At 47.0% G+C, this 23,898-nt stretch overlaps 1 protein-coding gene across 6 annotated transcripts in view; it reads right to left on the bottom strand.

Moving 5' to 3' along the window:
• FAM131A (family with sequence similarity 131 member A) overlaps nt 1-23,898 on the bottom strand; it is a 59,675-nt gene that overhangs the window by 14,931 nt on the left and 20,846 nt on the right. For 5 of the 6 annotated variants that reach the window (XM_083442370.1, XM_083442366.1, XM_083442365.1 and 2 more), the window contains 2 exons: nt 8,635-8,728; nt 1,401-1,583 (listed from right to left, as the gene is read on the bottom strand). In XM_083442370.1, the coding sequence (XP_083298496.1) occupies nt 1,401-1,583; nt 8,635-8,728 (277 nt within the window). Of the gene's footprint in view, nt 1-1,400; nt 1,584-8,634; nt 8,729-17,301; nt 17,425-23,898 lie in introns of those variants that run through there. The other variant, XM_083442367.1, reaches the window with a different exon arrangement.

Below are 23,898 nucleotides of genomic sequence, written 5' to 3'. Positions count from 1 at the left end.
AATTGGCATTTAGGTTGGGCGGAGAAGGACTTGCACAAGCGAGCTTACACTGGCCTTTCTCCACTCTCCCTACCCCCTTGCGATTACCTGCTCATCATAATCCTATGTACCAGGGGTGGGGACTGGATCCAGCCAGTGGGCGAGATCCTGCCCTTTCCCCAGCAAAGCCATTTTGACCTGAGGTCACTATGGCTTCAGGGGACTCATTTTTTCTTTGGTGAACAGCAAGCTGGGCCACAAAAGAAGAGCCAAGTCCAGTCAAGTTGGGCTTGGGGTTAGTGCTGACCAGCTGACAGATGCCAAGTTCAAGCTCTGCTTTCTGCTGGGATTGGCTGGCTACGGAGTACAGTCATACCTCGGGTTACAGACGCTTCAGGTTGTGTTTTTTCAGGTTACGGACTGCCGAAACCCGGAAGTACCGGAATGGGTTACTTCTGGGTTTCGGTGGTCGTGCATGCGCAGAAGCACTAAATCGCGCTTTGTGCATGTGCAGAAGCACTGAATCGCAACCTGCGTGTAGGCAGATGCGCCGCTGCGGGTTGCAAATGCTGTGGGTTGCAAACGTGCATCCTGCACGCATCACGTTCGCAACCCAAGCGCCCACTGTACTCCAACTCAGCTCATCCCAGTGGGCATGAAGGGAGTGCCAATCAACTGACAGTTGATGATGGCAGGCCTCCCTTGCAAGGCATAATCAGGAGTGCACTGTAAGGCTGCAGATTGTGCACTGGAAGTCGTATCTCTGCCTGGCCTTCCCCTGACCACAGAATTGTTTAATTGGAAGGGACCCTGAGGGTTATCTGGCCCAACCCACGGCAATGCAAGGATCACAGCTCTGATGGATGGCTATCCATCCTCTGCTTAGAAAACAAAGGGGAGTCCACAGCCTTCCGAGGGAGTCCATTCCACTGTTGAACAGCTCTTACTGTCAGAAAGTTAAGTTGGAATCTCCTTTCTTGTAACTGGAAGCCATTGGTTCAGGTCCTACCTTCCGGAGCAGGAGAAAACCATCTTGCTCCATCCTCCATATGACAGCCCTTGAGATATTTGAAGGTGGCTATCATGTCTCTTCCCGGTCTCCTCTTTCCCAGGCTAAACATACCCAACTCCCTCAACCATTCCTCATCAGGCTTGGTTTCCAGACCCTTGATTGTCTTGGTCACCCTCCTCTGCACAGTACAGGATAGGTTGCGAGTCCTACTTGCAATTCCCATGGGCCTCTGGTTGACCACTGTCAGAACATTGGCCTGATCCGACAGGCTCTCTTTATGAGTGTTCCCTGCCCTGCAGCCTCAGGGTAGAAAGGCACATCATTTCTGTGTCCGTACAGCAGATAAATCCCCAATCTGATGCCACACCCCACGCTGCCTACTTTCCCCTCTCTCGCAGACGGTTCCTACCTGCAGCAAACCTGGCCTCCTGCTCTCCTTCGCTGAGGTCCGAATAGGAGTTGAACGTGCTTTCCAGAGCCACCGGCGAGTCCATGGGCTTGCACCAGCCCTTCCACTCGATGAGGTGGGCCACCCTGCCTTGAGCCATGGCTGTGGGCTTGGTCACATGATCCTTCACCACCTGTGAAATACCTGCAATGGAGCAAGCAGGGTTAGAGGGGATGCCCCGGAGCTGCTGAGATGATCCGTGGTTCCACTTTGCGGTGAAACTCTCCATTCTGCAAATGGAGATGCTGGCACACACCGTGACACACACTCCTTGGGTGGAAGCCAGACCCCGTGACTGAAGAGGCACCTGATAAGGAACGGCTGAAAGGGCATCCTTATAAAAAGAGCCAACTAGATGTCATGCTCCGTCACATGTTAAATCATCCCGACTATCCCCTACTGCCCAAAACATGCAGCGATGGCCTTCAGCAGGAAACCCACATTGGATGGGTGGGTGTGACAGAGAGAGACTTTCTGCTGTCCATCAGGCAATGGCTTTTTCCACTTGCCTTGCCCCACTCTCCAGCCCTAGGAGCCTTTCCCAAACCATGACTTTAGGAACAGCAGAAGCAGCTGGGAAGAGTTATGGGATGGTTATTATTAAATACAGTGGTACCTCTGGTTGCAAATGGGATCTGTTCCGAAGGCCCGTTCGCAACCTGAAAAGAACGCAACCCATGTCTGTGCACGCGCGGGTCACGATTAGCTGCTTCTGCGCATGCACATGATGTCATTTTGCATGTCTGTGCATGCGCAAGCTGCGAAATCCAGAAGTAACCCTTTCCAGTACTTCCGGGTCATCGCTTGACACAACCTGAAAACGCGCAACCTGAAGCAAACGTAACATGAGGTATGACTGTAATTTTATAAGTTGTGTGTCTTTGCCTTTCAATATAATGGAACTTTTAAAAAAAAATGCAATCATCCACATCAGCCTTCACCAGTCTGGTGCTCTGCAGATGATAGAATCACGGATTGTAGAGTTGAAAGGGAACCCAAGGTTCATCTGCTCTGACCCCCTGCAATGCAGGAAAATGAAGCTGTCCCGTACCAGGATCAAACCTGCAACCTTGGTGTTATCAATACCACACTCTAACCAGCTGAGCTATCCACTTGGATAAAATTAAGAAGGCACCAACTCCCAGCAGTGTGCTGGCTGGGCTTGATGGGAGTTGTGCATAGGAACTTGCGGAGAGCCAGGGGCCAATGCAGTCCAGCATCCTGTTCTAACAGTGGCTAAGCAGATCCCTGTGGGAATCCTTCACGAAGGGTCTTAGCACAAGAGCCGTTCTGCCTCCTGCAGTTTCTAGCTGCTGGTATTCGGAGGCATGCTGCCTCTGACGGCGGACTATTTTGTAGACCCAAACACCTGGAGGGCAAAAGCTGGTCCAGGCCATGCAGTCTGTTTTTTTTATATATATATATATAATATTGTATTGAGATTTTCCAACAACATAACACCAAAACAAAACATATCCACAAAAAACAGAGGGGGAAAAAAAGACATTGAATAAAAAAAGAAAAAAAAGAGAGAAAAAAGAACAGAGGAAAAAAACGGGGGGAAAAAAACAAAGAACCCTCTTCCCCATCCCCCAACACAAAAATCCCAAAAAACAAAACACAAAAATACCCCACACAACACAAAGTCTCACATTCCCTTTTTTCCTTTAACTTATTTCCATGGCTTCCTCCCACCTCCCTCTTTATATTCCTGCAGTCTGAAGGGGAACAGCTTAGCCTCCTCCCTGATCACTTCATTCTGCTGCACATGTATCCCAAGCCTCTCTCAGAGCTGCACAATCCAGCCTGAGAAGGATTACAGCCCCCTTGCCTGGCAAATCCAAGCCATGAAAATCTGACTTTGAGCTACACTTTGGAATTTATAACCTATGCGCATCCCTTCTGAAAGTGTTTGCCACTTGGGATGTCACACATTCCGTTCCAGTGACAGCTATCATGTAATAGGTGACAGACGAGCTACAGTTGGCGTATCACCTCCCTGGCTTGCCTTCTCCGTTGCCTGATAATTATCTTGGGCGTATTTAAGAGGCAGTGATCTGCAATAACTGATTATAGCAGCTTCGCACATCCATTGAGACGTAATGATCGGCGGGATAATGTAACATGAGAACTCCGCTCATTGACAATTCACCGGCTCTTTGTCACGCAACTTGCCCTTGGTTGATTGACGTAAAAAGCAGAGAAATCAAGCTATGCAGAGCTGAAACTCTCAGCAACATTTGAAAGGGGCCCCATAACGTTCAGAACTAACTTGGCTGCCCTTATTTGACTGGGAATTGGCCTGTCCTTTTCAGTTCTGAGAGTGGTACAGACAGCGTGGTATAATGGTTATAGTGCCAGACTAGGACTCCAGGAGATCAGGGTTCAAATCCACACTTAGCCAAGGAGGCCAGTCACCACCTCTCAGCAGTGGCGTAGCGTGGGTTGTCAGCAACCGGGGCAAGGCAAGTAATTTGCGCCCCCTAACCCGTGGATTTTAGTAGGGGCAGAGAGCTGCGAGTGCGAGCACGCCCCCCCCCCCAAGATGTTGCGCCCGGTGCGGCTGGCCCCCCCTGCACCCCCCACGCTACGCCACTGCCTCTCAGCCTAACCAACCTTACAGGGGTGTTGTGAGAATAAAACAAGCAGTGATCAATAGTGGGTCCAACAGTCAAGAACAGCGCAGTCTTTAGCATATGCACCACAGGGGTGCAAAGATCCGTACAGCGCCCCCAAATTTAGTTTTGCCCCCAAATTAGCTTTTATTATGATGTAAGAGTTAATTTTGCATGCACAGCACCGCTGAGAATGACAAGTGTCATCACTGAGTCAAGCACAGCTGGTGCAGCGCAACTTTGGCAAATGAGTGCACAAAGTCGAAAGCCCTTTAGTGAAACAGTAGGTATACATTTCGGTAATACCTAGGTATATATGTATTTTGTTTTTCTAGCTTGATCAGAATTATTTAGTATTTCATAACAGGTAGATAGTTAAGAGCTTCGGCGGCTTCAGCGGCAGGCACCTGGGGCCCCCCAGAATTCGGCGCCCGGGTGCCCCGCACCCCTTGCACCCCCCGAGTAAAGACAGCTATGGTCAAGAAAGCAGTTTCTGCACATGCTGTAGAGGGAAGTGAGGGGCAGGTGGGGCTTGTCAATCTGGGAAGGTAGCCCATCTAGGAGAAGGAAAACTCTGACCCTAAGCATCCACTGCCTTGTGGGATATCTGCGGGAGAAGTAAATTTGAATCACACAGATTTGAAGTGGAGTCCCTTAGATGGTTGTGTGGCGCCTTGTATGCCTCCTTCCAGCAACTCCTGTAGCCAAGCTGGTGCCAAACATCTTGCTCTGCTTTCCTTTGGACCACATCAGTGAGGATGAGAGGGGAGTCTTGTCATCTGGGCAGCCCAGGACCTCCATACACACTGGTCAGGCTTGTGGCCTGGGGAGGTCACTTCACTGCTGCTAATGCAGTGGCTTGACTTCACTTTAGGGGGCGCACTCCATTGTCTCTTGAGACACACAGTTGCGAACATCAATGCCACCTTGAGCTCCTTGGATGGAAGTTGGGTTGTAAATTCCGAGGTTCTCAAACTGATCCAGAGACCACTGGTGGTCCTCAGGTGTTTCAAGGGCATAGCTGTCAACTTTCAGATTTGAAAATAAGGGATCACCAGCCTCACCTGTCCCAGGGACAGCCTATGGGATATCTAACAATCCGGGATAGCAATGGAAAGCAACGGGAATAATGGAATTTCCCGCAAAAAAAGGGAAGGTTGACAGCTATGTTCAAGGGGTCTGCAGAACACCTGATAAGATTGATAAATGGCCCTGGATTTGGGTTTTTTTCTTCTCTGACAATGAAGATTCTGACTATTTTGCCCAAATACACCACTAAGGTCCTGGGCATAGGGCCTGTGATATTCATAATAGGATACTTGTGGAGTGTACTAATTTTTCCATAAACTCTACTAGTTAGAGGCCTATCTCCGAAACTCAAGGCCCACATTTTTCATAAAGCAGCCCTGGTTTTGAGGTTGCTGTTACCATTGAAGAGAAGTTGTTTATTAAGTACTCTGCACAGCCCCTAGGAAAGCGCTTTGAGAAATGCTGGCCTAATGTGTTTGGAATGATTTGATTTGGTGTTTTTCAAACTGTGTTCTATGAAATCCTAGGTTTTCTCGGAAGCCTATCAAGAGCCCAGAAGCTCAATAATGGTGGGCAAGATGCCCAAAAGGCCATTACAGATGTTCCACTGCAATGTTCGCACATGGGAGAGTATGGGCGCATTGTAGGAGGCCTCTCAAATGGGGGGGGGGGCAAACAGGTAGGCCTAACACCTCTGTTTATCCTCCAGTATTAACTAGTTATTCAGTATTAACTGAAATTAGACCATGTTCCAGAATGCTAAAAAGAAGAAGAAAGTACAGGGACTCTGGAGTCTTGGCAGATGAATCCATCCATGGCAAACCAATCTATGCAGAAAGGGTTTCCTGGGGGGTCAGAAGATGGGTGGTACAATTTTAAGAAAATTTGCATTCTTAGTAAAAACAATGACAATATCATTAAAGTGCCAATGTGCCTCTGGGCTGTCTTCAAGGCAGGAAAATAACTGCCGGGGGAAATCACGCAGCCAAAAGCAGACTCCGGGAAGATGAAGGGAGCTAGGAAGGCAGCCATTTTGAATGTGTTGCCGCAAAAACAAGGAAAAATCTCCTGCGGCAACCTTAAGGGTAACAAATTGATGGTGGCCCATGTGTTTGTGGCCTTGCTTGACATAGGACCATTGACAAGTAGGTTATTGCAAAACAAAAGAGGAAATACATTACCAAATAAAATAGAATGTAGATTTGTATAGGTTTGTGACATTGATTTAAACAGAAATGCAATGCATCTCACCATCGTGGGGAAGAAGGTGACCATGTGAGCTGTTTGCATGCTCAGGAAGTCTCGCTCCTTAGCATTCTTTCTTTTTGCCCGTCAAATTGAGGACTGTACCATGTAAGGTAAGATATATGATCATCCAATAGACAAGGGAGACAAACAGAGAACAACTCCTGCCTTGAAGAAGTACCTGCAGGAGAGCAGGGTGGGAGGAGTGAAGAATCTCACTCCTTATCTCATGGGTCTCTTGACGTGTGTCTGTCTGCAGAGGCCTTCCATGGCCCACCCCCCCTGCTGAAACTTGGCTTGAAATAAAATTTCTTTAGCCCAGAGAAGTCTCTTTCCAAGACAAATTGTGGCACAGAGTCATTTCAAGGAGGGGTGTACAGCCAAGGAGTTGCAAATACAAGGTACATTTCACCATGGAGGCCGGCAACCACCGTATTTTTCGCTCTATAAGATGCACCAGACCACAAGATGCACCTAGTTTTTGGAGGAGGAAAATAAGAAAAAAAAATATTCTGAATCTCAGAAGCCAGAACAGCAAGAGGGATCGCTGCACAGTGAAAGCAGCAATCCCTCTTGCTGTTCTGGCTTCCGGGATAGCTGCACAGCCTGCATTTGCTCCATAAGACGCACACACATTTCCCCTTACTTTTTAGGAGGGAAAAAGTGAGTCTTATAGAGCAAAAAATACGGTATATTGGCAACATTCCCCGCAATCCAGTACAGACTTAATTTTGGATCTAATCTGCATATTACTATGGTGAGATAAGGGAGCTTTTCACTCTAATTATTGCATAGGGCTTCTGCCCACGTTAACTTCTAAAATAACCCAAGGGAGCCATTCTGGAGGAGACCCCAGCTCACTCCTTCATGCTAATCCTCCTCTCATTTCAGCTTGGGCTGTTGTGGGGAGGCAGATCAAAAGTAGGCAACATATTTTATTACAGTGGTACCTTGCTTCTCAAACCCCTTGGTTCCCAAATGCCGAAAACCCGGAAGTAAGTGTTCTGGTTTTCGAATGTTTTTCGGAAGCTGACCATCCGATGTGGCTGTCAGCTATTGTTTCCGGGGTGCCTGCACCAATCAGAAGCTGCGCATTGGTTTTCGAACATTTCGGAAGTAAATGAGCTTCCAGAATGGATTAAGTTCGACACTTTAGTTTTTGCTATTTATTTTGTATTTTTGTTTTCAAGGCTTTTTCAGTTAATTTCTTTTAGTGAATGTGTGGAACCCAGTTCAGCTACTGATTGATTGATTGATTGATTGATTCTGTGACTGCAGAAATAGATAAAAGCTCCCCATCCAAACAATGACTATCACCAGTGCAGGTAAGTAAAAAATAATAATTTTAATTTTTATCATCTACAATACTGTCTTATTTATTTTATAGTACAGTACATTGATTATTGCTTTCATTTTGTGGATCAATGGTCTTGTTAGAGAGGAAAATTCATGTTAAATTGCTGTTTTAGGGGTTGTTTTTAAAAGTCTGGCACGGATGAATCCATTTTGCATTACTTTCTATGGGAAAGCACGCCTTGGTTTTGGAACGCTTTGGTTTCGGAACGGACTTCTGTAACAGATTAAGTTTGAGAACCAAGGTACCACTGTATTTGAAAGCCAAAGGGCTGGGACTTTCTTACTCACAAGCCAGAAGACAGTCTTAATTCAAGGTTGTACTGGCTGTCCAATTATTGCAACTGAGACTTTGGCAGTGTACACAACATATATTTAAAGCACATCTCCACCCCACCCCAAGAACCCTGGGAACTCTAATCTGTTAAGGGTGCTGGGAACTGTACACTACAGTTTCCAGGATTCTCTGGGAATGAAATGTGCCTTAAATGTACGGTGTGTATCCACAGTATGTCTCTATTTTCAAGTAGGATTCAATAACATGCCGTCAAATTCAGTTTAGCACAGCTATAGTGGATTGGGACATCTTGCGCTAAAAATCCACTCCCCCACCCCCGCAAAAAAATAGTGTTTTTGCAGTAAGAAAAGTGACAGGGAAATACTCTTTAAAGCATAGGATTGCGCTTGCTTAGTTGTGTAATCTCCCTGTAAACAAATCAGGATGGGTGCTCAATAAACAAGACACCTGGAAGCAGCACATCAAGTAGGAAAGTTGAGCCAGTAGGATTCAAGGAGTTTTACTCTTGCCTTATTGTTGCTTGGATGCTGCTAGGTGCTCTGAGCTTCCACTGGGAAAGAAATACAGAGCGCACAGTGGCTGAAATGAGGCCCAGTGTTGTTGTTTCCCCCAGAAATGGAGACACTCTCATCAAACTCCATTCCTAGTCACTTACCGTGCAATGAGGACCGGGCAAGGGCCGCGATTTCTTGGATGGTGAGCGCTCGCCGGGACTTGGGTAACATTTCGACAGTGTCTTCAACATTTACCTTCAAGAGAAAAGGACAGTGAGGTCAGAGGTTGCCTCAAAGAGAGCTCAGACAGATGTCTAGTTATAGGGTGGGTGGGTGTGGCCCTCCCTGTGTATAGCGTGGTTCGTTTTTCCATAGAGCTGAAGGAGGACATTCTACGGAATTCAAACTGTTACACAATAAAATGCAGTGCGTAAAAAATAAAAGCAGCAATAAAAATACAGTTAAATATCATGCAGCATCTAGCTCAGTGCATTGCAAGTTGCAGAAAAATCAATGGCAGGCAGAAAAACCATTAAGTGGCCTGGCAAGACCACTAGCAATTTCAGACTGGTCTGCAGAGAGGGATAGTTTGAGAACCACTGGACTAAGCCTTACCAACAACTCCGGAAATAAAAAATTCTGGTAGCTGGGTGGACCTTGGGGGTGGAGCCAGAATACTCTGAGGGGTGGGGTGGCTTAAAAAAAAAGAGTAAAGGACCCCTGGACGGTTAAGTTTAGTCAAAGGTGACTATGGGGTTGTGGTGCTCATCTTGCTTTCAGGCCGAAGGAGCTGGCATTTGTCATGTGGCCAGCAGGACTAAACCGCATCTGGTGCAACAGAACACCATGATGGAAGCCACAGCACATGGAAACGCCATTTACCTTCCCGCTACCACGGTACCTATTTATCTACTTGCACTGGTGTGCTTTTTGAATTACTAGGTTGGCAGAAGCTGGGACAGAGCAACAGGAGCTCACTCGTCACTGGGATTTGAATCGCCAAACCAAGAGGCTCAGTGGTTTAGACCACAGCACCATACGCATCCAGGGTACCAGGAAGTAGGGGTGCAGTCCAGTGCAAAGGTTTCCTGTTTGCCTAAAGTGTACATCTTTGGATTTTTTAAAAAAAGAAATGTTGGTTCAGCAACAGCCCCAAAGAAAAAGTCCCCAAATCAAAACTTGACCTGGTCCTGGTTTTGTTTATTTGGGTCAGCTGCTAATTGTATTTATGAGCCACATTCAATACCAAGTGGACCAACCAATTACAAAAGAAAGATGCTGATTAATCACTTTAGCTGATTGATCAACTGGTTAAATTTAAGGACCAAAACCTCGCCCATACTTCCTACAGGGGCGCACCAGAATAGCACAAGGAGAAATAAATAAACATGTTGTGAACCCTTGGCCCCATTGATTGAAATTTGCCTTTGCTAAGCAAAGCAGAGCCTTGATTAATTCACCAATTGAAGCTTTAATTGATTAATCTATTAATTAAACTGCTTAAAGGTTGTAACCCTGTTTAAAATACATAAATCTGAATATATAGTTCTGCGCCCGCTTCACTTCCCTGAGACGATCCACAGTGGCAGGGTTAACAAGGTTTCATTTCATTTAGATCAGAAGAGCCCTGTGAGACTTAAGCTGTTTTTGTAATATCAATATACAGATGTACAAGTGCAGCTTACTGGAAGCGAACGGGCTCCTACACTCAACAGATCTCCAGGGAACAGCTGTTGCAGCCCCTCCACAAGGCTGCCCACCCAGTTTCAGCTAACTCCAGCTTAGACCAAGGACAGCCTAAATGCTGCTCTCTGGATGTTCTGAACTACGGGACTGCCTCTCCTGCTATGCCCCGCGAAGGACCTTAAGGTCCACAAATAGCAACACTTTGGAGGTCCCAAGCTGCAAGGTGTAGATTAGTCTCAACTAGGGCCAGGGCCTTTTCAGTACTGGCCCCGACTTGGTGGAACGCTCTGTCACAAGAGACTAGGGCCTTACGGGACTTGACATCTTTCCGCAGGGCCTGCAAGACAGAGCTGTTCCACCTGGCCTTTGGTTTGGACTCAGTCTGACCCTCCCGTTATGGTTTTGATTTATGGGCTACTATTAAAATGAGGCTGCATTTTAAATTGTGTTTTAACCCATATTTTAATAAACTGGGTTTTTTGTTGGTTTGCCCCCCCCCCCCTTATGTTTTATTGTCATTTTATTGGTGTTAGCCGCCCTGAGCCTGGCTCTGGCCGGGGAGGGCGGGGTATAAATAAAAATATATTATTTATTTATTTTTATTATCTCCCATCTTCCCTGATCATTGGCCATACTGGCTGCAGCTGATAGGAATTAGAATCCTAGAATTGGAAGGGGTCCCTGAGGGTCATCTAGTCCAACTGAAACATCTGGAGGGCACTAAGCTGGTCAGCCAGAAGCTAGGCACTCTATGCTCCCTCTCTCTGCCTCTCAAGCCCAGCCAATAAATTCTGAAGCAGTGATTCCCAGACTTTTTTAGCCACGCCCCCCCCAACTCCATAAACTCATTCCCAGTGCCTCCAACCCTTCACTACAGAGGGCATTATTCAGGATAGCTATTTGCACGACCCACTAAGGAAGAGAACGCAAAAAATGATTTCAAATTGGATGGAGGGTCTGTTCGTTGAGATCCCTGCATTGCAGGGGGTTAGACTACATGACCTGCAGGGTTCCATCCAATTCTGTGATTCTAAAACTCAAAATAGTAACACACAGAACCATAGAATTGTAGAGCTGGAGGGGGACCCCAGGGTCATCTAGTCCAACCCCGATGCAATGCAGGAATCTCAGCTAAAGCGTCCATGACCGATGGCCATCCAAACTCTGCTTAAAAACCTCCAAGGAAATTAGAAATCACCCCAGAATTGGCCCTACTAAACATCTTCCAAGACAACAATGCCCACTTACACTACAAAGAGACAGCATAACCAGACACTGGAGAGGCCTGTCAGGAGTAAGCATGGACCAATGGTACCAAATAGTATGGGAAACACGGCAGAATCCGAGACCAGGGAGAAGAGTTGGTGGAAGAAGATTGGAAGAAATTTAAAGACTACCTACAGAAATATTGCAAAATTAATGAATGTTAGAATGATGTTGGATTGAGGTTAAGGGGTTTTTAGTAATAATGTCATGAAGGAATATGCAAAAACGGATTGCTAACAGTTGCAAATTTAAAGTTATAATATATTAAGATCAAAGATAAGGATAAAGGTAAAGAGGGAAAGGATTTGCTGAATAAATAAATTGAACTGGAATACAAAGAGGGGAGGTGTGGGGAGGTCCGGGAAACAAGCAAATGCAAGATGTTATGAAAGATTGAACTGTTTTTAATTGTTTTTTATTTTTGCATTTTTCTTTTTTCTCTTTTTTTCTTTGTAATGTTTTGAAAATCTTAATAAAATATTATATAAAAAAACAAAAACAAATAGTATGGGAAACAGCCTTACTAGAAAAATTAACCAATAAACTGAAGCTGACACGGGGACAAATAGAAGAAGACGCCTTCCACCCCAGTATGGCTCCCCTTTATCACATACACAGCCCAATAAGACAACGACAAAAATCTACCAATAGCATACAAATCAATATGGTTAACCTGATCCAAAACACCCACCCACCCCACTCACACATGAAAACAAAGACCACCACAGCCAACCACAAATGAATAACCACACCCTAGGCCAACCCCAACCTCTCTCACCACCAAAGGAACACAAGTGAGCAGCAGAGAACCTGCACAAGCAACGCTGACACAAAACCCCACATACATTAAGTAAAATAGAAACATCACCACTTGATCCCACCCCCCCTCATCTTTCGCCCCCCTCATCCTCTTTCCCCCTATTCTTCCTAATGTCTCAACAAATGAAACCGATTTGTAAAAAATAAAAAAAATACGAGAGAGAGACATTGCACATACCTTTGTAAATCAAGAAAATCTTTTTTAAAAATACATTAAAAAACCCCTCCAAGGACAGAGAGTCCACGTCCACAACTTCCTGAGGGAGACTGTTCCACTGTTAAACAGCTCTTTACTGTTCTTACTCAATTGCACTGCTAACTACCGGTACTTAGTTTAATAAGTTCAAGTAATGTGATGAACTTGATCCAAAGTTAGCAGCTTCTCAAATTTCAATAGTCATCCACACCTTCACTGGCCCCCTTCTGCTCCCTTGCCTCTTAGCACCCTCTAGATAATCTCACCACCCACCAGGGGACAGTACTACCCACTCTGGCAACCTCTGCTCCAAAGGGTGTCCCCTTCTGAAGGCAATCAGGAAAAAGATTTTGCTAGTGATTAAGGATCCTTGAGTTTCTTCTGTTAATTCCAGGGACACTCACTGAGAGTTTATCATGGATCTGTTTAACAAAAGTTGACCAGCCAGCAAAAATACGTGTTATGGTTAGGTAAAGGTAACCTTCCCACCACAGCGGTACCTATTTATCTACTTGCTCTGGTATGCTTTTGAAATTCTAGGTTGGCAGAAGCTGGGATAGAGCAACGGGAGCTCACCCCATCACACGGATTCGAACCGCCAATATTCCGATCGGCAAGCCCAAAAGGCTCGGTGGTTTAGCGGAGTGGAAAATGTAAATAGACACCAGCACACCTTCAAGTGCAAGAGGGGATAATGGGCATGCGCTCAGAACACGGTCAGGAGACTTAACCCACTGCCCATTTAATCCATGGACAAGTGACCCCAGAGAGCAATGTGCACAAATGGAGAGTCTCATTCTGGCTGTGTGCAGACTGACCAGTCCCTGTGCATATTCTCTGCTTGAGGGCAATGCATATTGCCTGGGCAATGTTCAAAACATCTTTCATCTCATGCGTCAACTTCCCATTAATGATTATCCACCTACTGATCATATATTTCACCGCAGTGTGCAAAATCCCTCGTTGACACTGTTGGTTTATGCAACACAGTTAGAGAAGCCTGGATCTACCCAGGGTTTGGCTCCCTGATCATGATGAGACCCTTTGTGCCTTCTTGATTTTGAAGAGGCTCACATAAGGATCCATTTTCATGAATGATTTGCAATAGCGGGTAAATAATGCATGAGTTGCAGCAGCAGCAGCAGGCTGCAAATGACACTTGCACACAAGCAGGCCTAGTAGTCACAGCAGCTCCTCCCAGTTGGTCTGGCCCCAACGAAGCCCTTGATAGGACTGAAGGTCCCTGACTCCCCAGTGCTCCCTAAATCTCCTCCCTCGATTCCTTCCCTAGCAGCCTAAGGCTCTGTTATCTTGTCTCTCCTTGCTCTGCCCTCTTCATTTCTCTGTGTGTACTGGGAGACCAGGGGAGAGGGGAGCTGGTTACAGCAGGAGAGGGGGATCCCCTGGGTTCTTCAGCAGCCTGCCTCATCTGTGTCAGCTGGCCCCTTTCCTCTCCTGCCTCTGAGTCTGGACTGCCCTCTGCCCAAGAAATTACTCCAGGGACCGATGCAAGAACTGTCCGTAACAATCGGTGGCAAAATCCAAGATTTTCATGTAGATGGGAGTCAGTGCCACCAGTGTGTCCATCCCACACTTTTGCACCCAACCCCAAAATAGGGGAAGGGGGGACCCTGAACAGTCCATTTAAGGACTTAGCATGCTCAGAGGGCACAGAATTCTTCCTGACTGCGAGGGGTGGTGTGAGAGAAAATGGAAAATCAGCGACAAGGGGGAATGGAATGGAGTGGCTGAAGATGTCAAGAGAACAACACTCCACACTGCCACAACTTAATAATATCACTGTACATGTCTCTTTGGAGGGTTGCATAAGTTAAAAAAAATATATGGCAGGTCCCTGACCCCGGGTAGATTACGATCTAAATTTTGACAATGGAGAGGACAACAGAAGGAGGGCCAGGAGAGGAGAGGAGAGGAGAGGGAAGGATAAATTACAGCACGATGTTCACAACACTGAACTGGGGATGGATCCCTTCCTGTGTGTAAGCACCCTGCTGTTTCAAAGCAGCCGAAGGAAGATGGAGTGGGTGGCTGCTCAGCTTGATGTGCAGAAAGTGGCAAGGAAAGGAGCCGAGGTGCTCCGTGTTTGTACCTGCCAAGCTGCCAGTCCCTGGGGTGGAGAGGCAGCTGGGTATAATGCACAAGGCGCTGTGATGATTTTTATCAGGGACCGCAACGGAAACAAGACACCTACTCTCTCTGTGTGTGTGGCAGAACGATTGAGGATGATGGAAGGGAAAACAGAAAGCACAATAATGGGTAATGCTTCAGTCATTAAAGTATCTTGACACATGGGCCCTGGAAGAAGCGTCTGCAGCGGTGCAGAGAAGGCTTAGCAAAAATGAAGCTAAGCCGTGCATCTTTCTGTGTGGAACGTGGTGGTGCCCACCCTCTGTCTGGGAAGAACAGCTCAGGGGTTGAAACTTGTGGAACCAAGGTTTGGGTCAACTCAAACCCATAAGACAAGAGTGCCTTAATAATCTGTAGCAAAAGAACAGAATAGGGTGCAAACGCTACAGACAGCTGTCTTCTGCGGCATTAGCTACCCTTCCCAATTGGGTGTCATCTGCAAATTTCATGAGCATCCCCTGAAATTCCTTCATCCAAGTTGCTTATAAAGATGAGGAACAACAACGGTCCCAGGGAAGAATCCTGCACTCTTGTCACTTTCCCCCAGGATTATGAGGAACTGTTAATGAGCACGCTTTGCATTCGGTCAGCCAACCCGCTACAAACCCGCCTAACAGCTACCTCGTCTGCTCCACATTTTACCAGCTCTTCCACAAGAATATCATGGGGGGAGGGGGCTTTGTCAAAAGCCTTACTGAAATAGAGATACACTATGCCCACAGCTTTCCCCTGATCCACCAAGCTTGTAACTCTATCAAGAAAAGAAATGAGATTTGTCTGGCATGACTTGTTTTTGAGAAACCCATGCTGGGTTTTAGTAATCACAGCATCCTTTTCTAAGTGCTCACAAACTCACTTACAATTTCTTGCTATTCATTTCCTCCCAGTTTTCAACATACAAAATACTTGATGGTTCTCCTCCTCTAACCAACAGCCGTGTGCTTGAACGTAAGAGACAAGCTAGACATGAGAACTGTGATGCATAAATAAAAAGCTTTCAGGTCTGATTAAACTTTGCAGCCAGAGGGAGAGGCGATCCAGATCAGGAATGCTGGGGAAAGCAACCTAGGAAGTTTCCTTATACCAGGGGTCAGCAAACTTTTTCAGCAGGGGGCCAGTCCACTGTCCCTCAGACCTTGGGGGGGGGGGCGGACTATATTTTGAAAAAATAATAATGAACGAATTCCTATGCCCCACAAATAACCCAGAGATGCATTTTAAATAAAAGCACACATTCTACTCATATAAAAATACGCTGATTCCCAGACAGTCCGCAGGCCGGATTTAGAAGGCGATTGGGCCGGATCTGGCCCCTGGGCCTGAGTTTGCCTACCCATGCCTTATACCATGAGAGCAGAAGAGTCTGCTGGGTCAGGCTAATGGCCCACCTGGGTCAGCATCCTGTTCTTACAGTAGCCAAGTCATAACTTTGGTCCATCTAGTTCAATATTGTCTACACAGAGTATGCTCCTCCAGCTTTTGCTGGACTGCATCTCCCATCAGCCCCTGCAAATGTGATCAATGGCCAGGGACAGTGGGAGTTGTAGTTCAGCAACATCTGGTGGGACTCGGCTACACCGGCAAAGAAAAGAACGCTTTATATGCGTTGTTTATGCATTCTAACACTGTGACACCAGATGGCGATATGGAGTTCCGTTTTGGCTAACCCGATTTCTCATACAAAGTTTGCAACGCCTTTAACTGAAATGCTTCTTGGATGGGTCTAGATCCAGTCCTGGCATACACTGACAGGCAGTGGCTCACCAGGATTCCAGACAGGGGACACTCCTAGCCGTACCTGAAGATATTGGGAGTTGAACCAGGGACTGGTTTTCTGCCACTGACCTGCAGCCCTTCCTAAAGGGAATTAAACCCTTTCGTGCTGTGCCATCTTACAAATGAACATTGTCCCGTCTTCTATTTGGAAAGAACTCCCATACATGTCTACAAAGAAAAAGGTCCCTGCAAGGAGGATTTTCATTTGGAGAACACACACCCAATCTGGATCAAATAAAAATAAAAATGCAGCAGACAGGAGATCTATTCATCCATCGGTACCATCACCACATCTTTAAAAAAGAACCCCTTACACAGGAAACGGCACAATCTATTATTTACCTAGCTTCTGAGGCATTTTTCGCCTGCCCCGTCACATAAAGATCTCTGGGTAGCTTCTGATAAATAAGTGAAAACTACAAGAACGACATTAACTATTCAAAAAAATTAATTACGAAGTAGGACGCAAAGCCCCAAACGCTACATAAATGATGACTTTGTGGAGTTGTGAAGCTGGGCCACAAGCACACAACGCCTTCTCGTGCATGACAAATGGGGCAAAGTTCCCATGCAGGGCCCATTCCCAGCCTGCAGTGAGGTCAGCAGCAGCACATCGTGGCAACGTCTTCAGGATGAGGGGTTGCGCAAGGCAACAGGTGCAGCGCAGGGAGACGGGTGATAAGGTGCGCAGAAGTTGCTACGAGAAACGTTTCATCGGCTGTCCGTCCCCACGACACGTGCCTATATGCGCAGCCAGGAAAAGCAAGGGGGGTGCCCTGCACTTTGGACCCTATTCTCATGGCTGCATGTAGGTTTATTTGCAGGCTCCATCCTCCCTCTCCCCAAGTCCCTCCTGCACGGAATAAAAGCCTTCCTGGAGCCAGATCCTGGCCTGTCCTTCTGCAAGGGAAGAGTGACCCTCCTAGAGGACCCTTACCTGCCCCTTCCGGCTTCTCCCTCCTGGCGCGGCATCGGCACCAGCGGCTCGCAGGCACCGCCAGGGGCTCCTTCCGAAGCGGTTCTGGACTTGTAGCTTGCAACGAGGTGCATTTCCATGGCAACCAGTCACCATGGACTGATTTCTCCCAGGATACAGGCCTGGCTTTGTACTGACGTCAGCGCAGCACGAGACGTAGTATAACGAGCGAGCCACAGAGACAGGCCATCGCAGGAGCTTGGGGCTGTGTGGGGAGGAAGGGGAGGGGGTCAAGGGGATGGGGCTCGTTCTCCACAGGGTGGCAAGCTTGCCTCTGGACAGTTAGGCTGCAAGCTGGGGGTGCCCTGTGTATGGCTGAATGCTCTGCTGCTGCACCATACCACTCTTTTTTTGAAAATCCTCTCAGGCAGAAAGCTAGCATATCAGGATGAAGGCTCATCAGCAGGCTAGCTTTCTGTGGGCAAGGAATGTTCATCTACAGAGCAGCGTCCAGTCTTGGGTCTAAGGCTCTGGTTCTGGGAGAAACCCCATTTAAGAATCAGGCATCTGTTGCATTTAAGGTGTCTGCCAGGAATTCTTTATTTATTTTTTATTTCATTTCTATCCCACCTTTTTCTTCCAATGAGCTCAAGGCAGCATATGTGGTTCTCCTCCTCCCCATCTCATCCTCACAACAACCCTGTGAAGTAGGTTAGGCGAAGAGATGGTGGTTGGCCCAAGGTCACCCCAGTAAACTGAGCAGTGGCTGAGTGGGGATGCGAACCCTGCTCTCCCACATCCAATCCAACATTCTAACCCAGAGCTTTCCACACTGTGTGTCGCAACACGTTAGTGTGCCATCTGCAGTGTGTAGGTGTGTCATGCAAACACTCCCCACCGGAAAGGGGTTAGTTTAAGCTCTGGTTTGCTAGTAAAACTAAATTGCCGCGTCGCGAAATGGTGCGGGTCTAAAAATGTGTCACCGACATGAAAAGTTTCATAGAATCATAGAATCATAGAGTTGGAAGAGACCACAAGGGTCATCGAGTCCAACCCCCTGCCAAGCAGGAAACACCATCAGAGCACTCCTGACTCCTAAACTCCTAAAGTTTGGAATGCTCTGCTCTAACCATTGTGCCGCACAGGGAGGGGGAACCTGTTGTTCTCCATTATGTTGCTGGACTTCTTGCTCCCATCAGCCTCAGCCAGCAAGGCCAACTGGGACCAGTTCACCCAGCCATAACTGCTTTGAGGGCTTCTTTTTACAATCATGCAGTATGTATATAAACTTTGTGAAATAAATGGTCAGGATTATGGATGTTTTGATGGCAAAAATATATGTGGGCGGGCATCAAAGGTCCCCCATGCCTGCCTTACCTCAACTTCCCTGTGTAGCGCATTCATCCTGCAGTAGGACCTATCCATATTCACTAGATTCTAGCTCAGTGTTTCTCAAACTGGGTTCTCCGGCTGTTGTAGGACTACAACTTCCATCATCCATGACCACTGGTCCTGCCAGCTAGGGATGATGGGAGTTGTAGGCCAACAGCACAGAGCCAAGTTTGAGAAACACTGAGTCCTTTATGTCTACTTGGAACTGTAACCACGCTTCAAAGTCTTTCATTGATGCCCCAATATGTTTAACTGGACATTTAAGAAATTGAACCCAGGACTTTCTGCCCACAAAGGATTTGCCTTCTGCCGCATTTGTAGGGTGTCTCTGGAAAACCCGAACCTGTGCACTCTGCAGTCCCTCAAAGCCGGGCATGTGAAATGGTGCTCTCAGGCTGAGCTCAGGCACCCTACTTGGGGTGTACTTGGAGGCAGAAAATGCACACCCAATTTAAAAACAATTTTCCTAAAGAGATTTTTCTACTGCAATCTGGCGTTCACATTCTAAATTATTTTATCCTTTTAGTATCGCCGGCACTCTTTCGCTGGGCGTATACTAAAGAGCAGAGGATCAGATCTGCAAGTAAACAAACAAGCAAATAAATAACTATTTCTATCCGGCCGTTTCGGCTCTTAAGGGAGCGTTCATGGTGACTCACATCATTAATAAAACACAGTCCAAACAATAACCATAAAAAATTATTACAGCGGAACAAAAATGAAGCAGTAGAGGAAAAATTAACACAATAGAAAGCCTCGCTTTCCCACTCAAGCAACAGATAGCTCCCACCACCACAAAAAAAAAAAAAAACCCTGTCTGCAACATTGTTAAAGAGCTGTCAAAATACAGAGTGGCAAGTGCGGGGTGGACACAGCCAAACCTCCTGCAGCAAGGAGTTCCACCAATTTTACAGTTAAATTTCATGCAAAAGCTCTCACCGTTGTTCAGAACGTACTGGCAATAATTGCAATGTTCTGGCTTTTACACAAAACATTCTGGCAACTGGGCTTGGTTCTCTCCTCTCATACACACAACAACAACAACAACAACAACAACAACAACAATTTATTATTTATACCCCACCCATCTGACTGGGTTTCCCCAGCCACACACACACCACCCTCTGCCCAAATATGCTGGCAATTCTAGATACTGGCCTGGTAGGATTTCCAGCAACCTAGAAAAAAAGCAGAAACCTAGGACTCAGCTACATTAGTTTAAAAACCAGTGTTTTGAATGTGTTACAAACATGCGACACCAGATGGCGATGGAGAGCAAAAATAAATTATTTGAGATTTTCAATAGTGCTTTTTTTTGTTATAATGATTTATTTCTGATTGATTTATAGGGTCTTTTCCCCTGTGTGTAGATCCACCCCAAGGCTGCTCCTGAGCTATTAAGAGAGCTTTGATATGTAGAAATCATCAGCTGAGGTGACGCTCTTCATTGCTGCAACTAACTTGATTGCCTGAACATTGCTGCTATCCTACTGCTGTTTAAAGGAACAGTTACAGGGACCATACAATTGCTTCAGTATGGGGGTGTATTTACATGGGCACAGAGACATGCTTCCCATGTGATCTAAGGTTCTACAAGGGGGCGGACACATCTACTTCAGCCTGAGGGCTGCATTTCTTTCTGGGCAACCTTGCAAGCGCCATATGCCAGTGTTGTCAGAGCCAGAGGCTAAAGTTGGCAGAGAGTTTGGATTTGATATCCCGCCTTTCACTCCCTTTAAGGAGTCTCAAAGCGGCTAACATTCTCCTTTCCCTTCCTCCCCCACAACAAACACTCTGTGAGGTGAGTGGGGCTGAGAGACGGTGACTGGCCCAAGGTCACCCAGCAGCTGCATGTGGAGGAGCGGAGACGCGAACCCGGTTACCCAGATTACGTGACTACCACTCTTAACCACTACACCACACTGGCTCTCTCAGAGCAATGAATGTTATTTTTACTTTGGTGAAATTCGTTTCTACACACACAGAGATGGATACACACATACAAAAAACGCTGTGAAAATACTATTTTTTTATAAAAAAAACAAAACTTTGAAAAATACATTGAGTTTGGCATAGCTCACTATTGCCATCTAGTGTCACATATGTGTATTGCACTTCACAACACATTTAAAACGTTTTATTTGCAGCTGTATAGCTGAGTCCACACACAGAGAGAGCAACGCATCCTCTGTGCAGATGAGCAAGAGACATAATCAGTTTGACGACACAGCCAGGCAAAAACAATAGGGATGGTGTGGTGTGGGACTTGTTGAGGGGTGTGGCCTGGAGTGAGGGGTGTGTGTGGCTAAGGGCCAGGCAGAGAGCTCCATGGCTCTTCTGCCCCACTTTCACCAACCAGCACCTGGCCTCGTTTTCTCACCTCCTGAGAACTTAGACGAGATTTAAGCCACTTCCCATAAAGTTATCCTGACTGCAGACCAACAGCTGGCTTGTCCTTCAGAACACGCCACTTGCTTTGGCGAGAGAGAAAGGTGAAAGGAACCCAGTCTTGGGGACGCAGTTGCTCTCTCCAAGCAGGCTGCTTGGATGTTACCCGATTAGCAGTGCAGCCTTAGAGCCCATCTCTGCAGCATTTGGTGGGACTTGGCTGCATGGTAGCAGCCAAGTCATTCTTGCATTTCCCCCCCTGGTGCTTTCTGGAAAGCACCCCCACCCCACCCCCCACCTGCACTCTGAGCAGCACTGCCAGGGAAACAATAACAAAACCGGCTGGCTTATAAAACCTGCCATTTTCAGGCACACGGCATCTGCGCTGTTGTTCGAGGGTGTTGTCATAGTACCCGAGGAGCAAATCCAAGATTGGGGCTCCCTTTCTCTGAGGCCTCCAAGAGACATGGAGCAAAGGGATGGCTCCTTTCTAACAGGATGCTCTGCCCCGCTAAGAAGCAGGGCAGAGCCATTCAGAAAGACAAAGCAGGGTCCAACAACATATAAAGGGTCACAGGGTAGCCACCCCTGTTTTGCAGGATTCAGGAGTACCCTCTCACTGCTGGAACAGCAATCTTAAATCCAACCCCGCAGATATTCATCTGAAACACACACACACCCAATGGACCATCAAACTACCAAAACACAGTGGATAGAGCACAGATCCCTCCTTCAGCTTTGAGCATCTCCAGCTGGTACCCAAGGAGCTGGAAGACAGAGAGAGCCAGCTAATTCTTGCTTTCTCCCCCATCCTCTTCCCTGCTGAGTTCTGCAAGGGAGGAGGAAATGGACAGCCAGGACCACCTGCTGCACTTGGTTGTAAGAAGGCAGGTCGGCAGGGGCTGGTTGCAGACAAAGGGCAGTTGGTGGGGCAGTACCCCAATGGGCAAGCCTCAATTGCGTAGGGCTGCCTCTGAAGACAGTTCAGAAGCTTCTGCTGGTGCAGAATTGGGCAGCCAAGTTGCTCACTGGGGCAAGACGGTTTGAGCATATTACACCGATCCTGACCTGACTGCGCTGGCTGCCAGTTGGTTTCTGGGCCAAACTCAGAAGGCTGGGTTTGATCTGGAAAGCGTTAAATGGCTCAGGACTGCAAAACCGCAAGGACTTCCTCTGCCCATATTAACCGTCCTGGACTCTGTGTTCATCATCTGAGGCCCTTCTTCGTGTGCTTCCTCTATGTGAGGTCTGGAGCACAGGAACACCAGAACGGGCCTTCTCTGTAGTGGCTCCCCGTCTGTGGAATGCTCTCCCCAGGGAGGTTTACCTGGTGTCTTCATGATACATTTTGAGGCGCCAGGCCAAAAAGTTCTTATTCAACCAGGCCTTTGGCTGATTAATATTCTACAGCCTATAAAATGTGTCTGTGGGAAGGGAGGGGTTATTGTTCTGTTGTTTCGATTTAATTATTTACTTGTGTTTTATCTTGCATTTTATTCTGTGAACCACCCTGAGTTCTTATGATGAAGGAATCACCACCTGTTGGGAGTAGGCAAATAATCTGACCCAATGTGAAGCAGCTACCTGTGTTTCTATTAAAGGTAAAGGTAAAGGGACCCCTGACCATTAGATCCAGTCGTGGTCAACTCTGGGGTTGCGGCGCTCATCTTGCTTTACTGGCCGAGGGAGCCAGCGTACAGCTTCCGGGTCATGTGGCCAGCCTGACTAAGCCGCTTCTGGCGAACCAGAGCAGCGCACGGAAATGCTGTTTACCTTCCCACCGGAGCAGTACCTATTTATCTACTTGCACTTTGACGTGCTTTCGAACTGCTAGGTTGGCAGGAGCAGGGAGCAAGCAATGGAAGCTCACCCCGGCACGGGGATTCGAACCGCCAACCTTGTGATCGGCAAGCCCTAGGCTCAGTGGTTTAGACCACAGCGCCACCCGTGTTTCTATTACCTGTGAGTATTTATAGGTTTTCATGCTCCGTGCTGTGAAAAGCTTCGCCAGTGTCTGCAGACCAAGCTGCTGTTAATAGGCGTAGGAGCAGGCCAGCCAGGGGTTTGCTTTGGTCAGTTGACAACCCTTGGTGCTTCCTGGCTCCCTTGTGAGCAAGTCATTGGAAAAGTCATAATTCTGGCCAGGCCAAATCAGAGACCTACTGCTTTCGACTTATTAGCCATTTAGTTAGAATGCTAGGAGCAGGGACCACCCGGGGCGAGGTAATTGAATTAATCCCAGCATTTGAAAGAAGGCCTCCCCTGGAGTGTGTAAAAAACCCTGAAGCTGCTAAAGTCAGACAGGGACAGCTCCCAGGGAGTAGGAAATGCAGGATGAGAGATGAGATTCCTTAATGGCCTGATCTTTAACAGCTGACTGCATTGGGTAGGGTGGGTGACTTTTCTTCCTGACAGATGTTCTGCACCTTTAAGCAACTGCGCTATCAAGGTCAAACAAAACCAGCAACAGAAAGGACAGTAAAATTTAAGAATTCAACAGGTATACCTTTGCCCATCAATACATCTCATGTCCTGGTCAGGCTGCTTCTGGTAAAAATGCAGAAGCTATGCAGGCGAGTGGGGGGTGGGGAGAGGCAGAAACCTCATCCTACTGAAACCATCGACTTCTCAAATATGAAATATATTTAAAAAATAAAGAATTGTCCAGTAGCACCTTAGAGACCAACTAAGTTTGTCCCTGGTATAAGCTTTCATGTGCATGCACATATCTGAAGAAGTGTGCATGCATACGAAAGCTTATACCAGGAACAAACTTAGTTGGTCTCTAAGGTGCTACTGGACAATTCTTTAATTTTTATATATATTTGGACTGCATCA

The sequence above is a fragment of the Podarcis tiliguerta genome, assembly GCF_965153285.1.
Source record: "Podarcis tiliguerta genome assembly, chromosome: 5".
Lineage (NCBI taxonomy): Eukaryota > Metazoa > Chordata > Lepidosauria > Squamata > Lacertidae > Podarcis > Podarcis tiliguerta.
The sequence above is the reverse complement of the archived record's forward strand: the minus strand, read 5'-3'. Positions and strand labels throughout refer to the sequence as shown.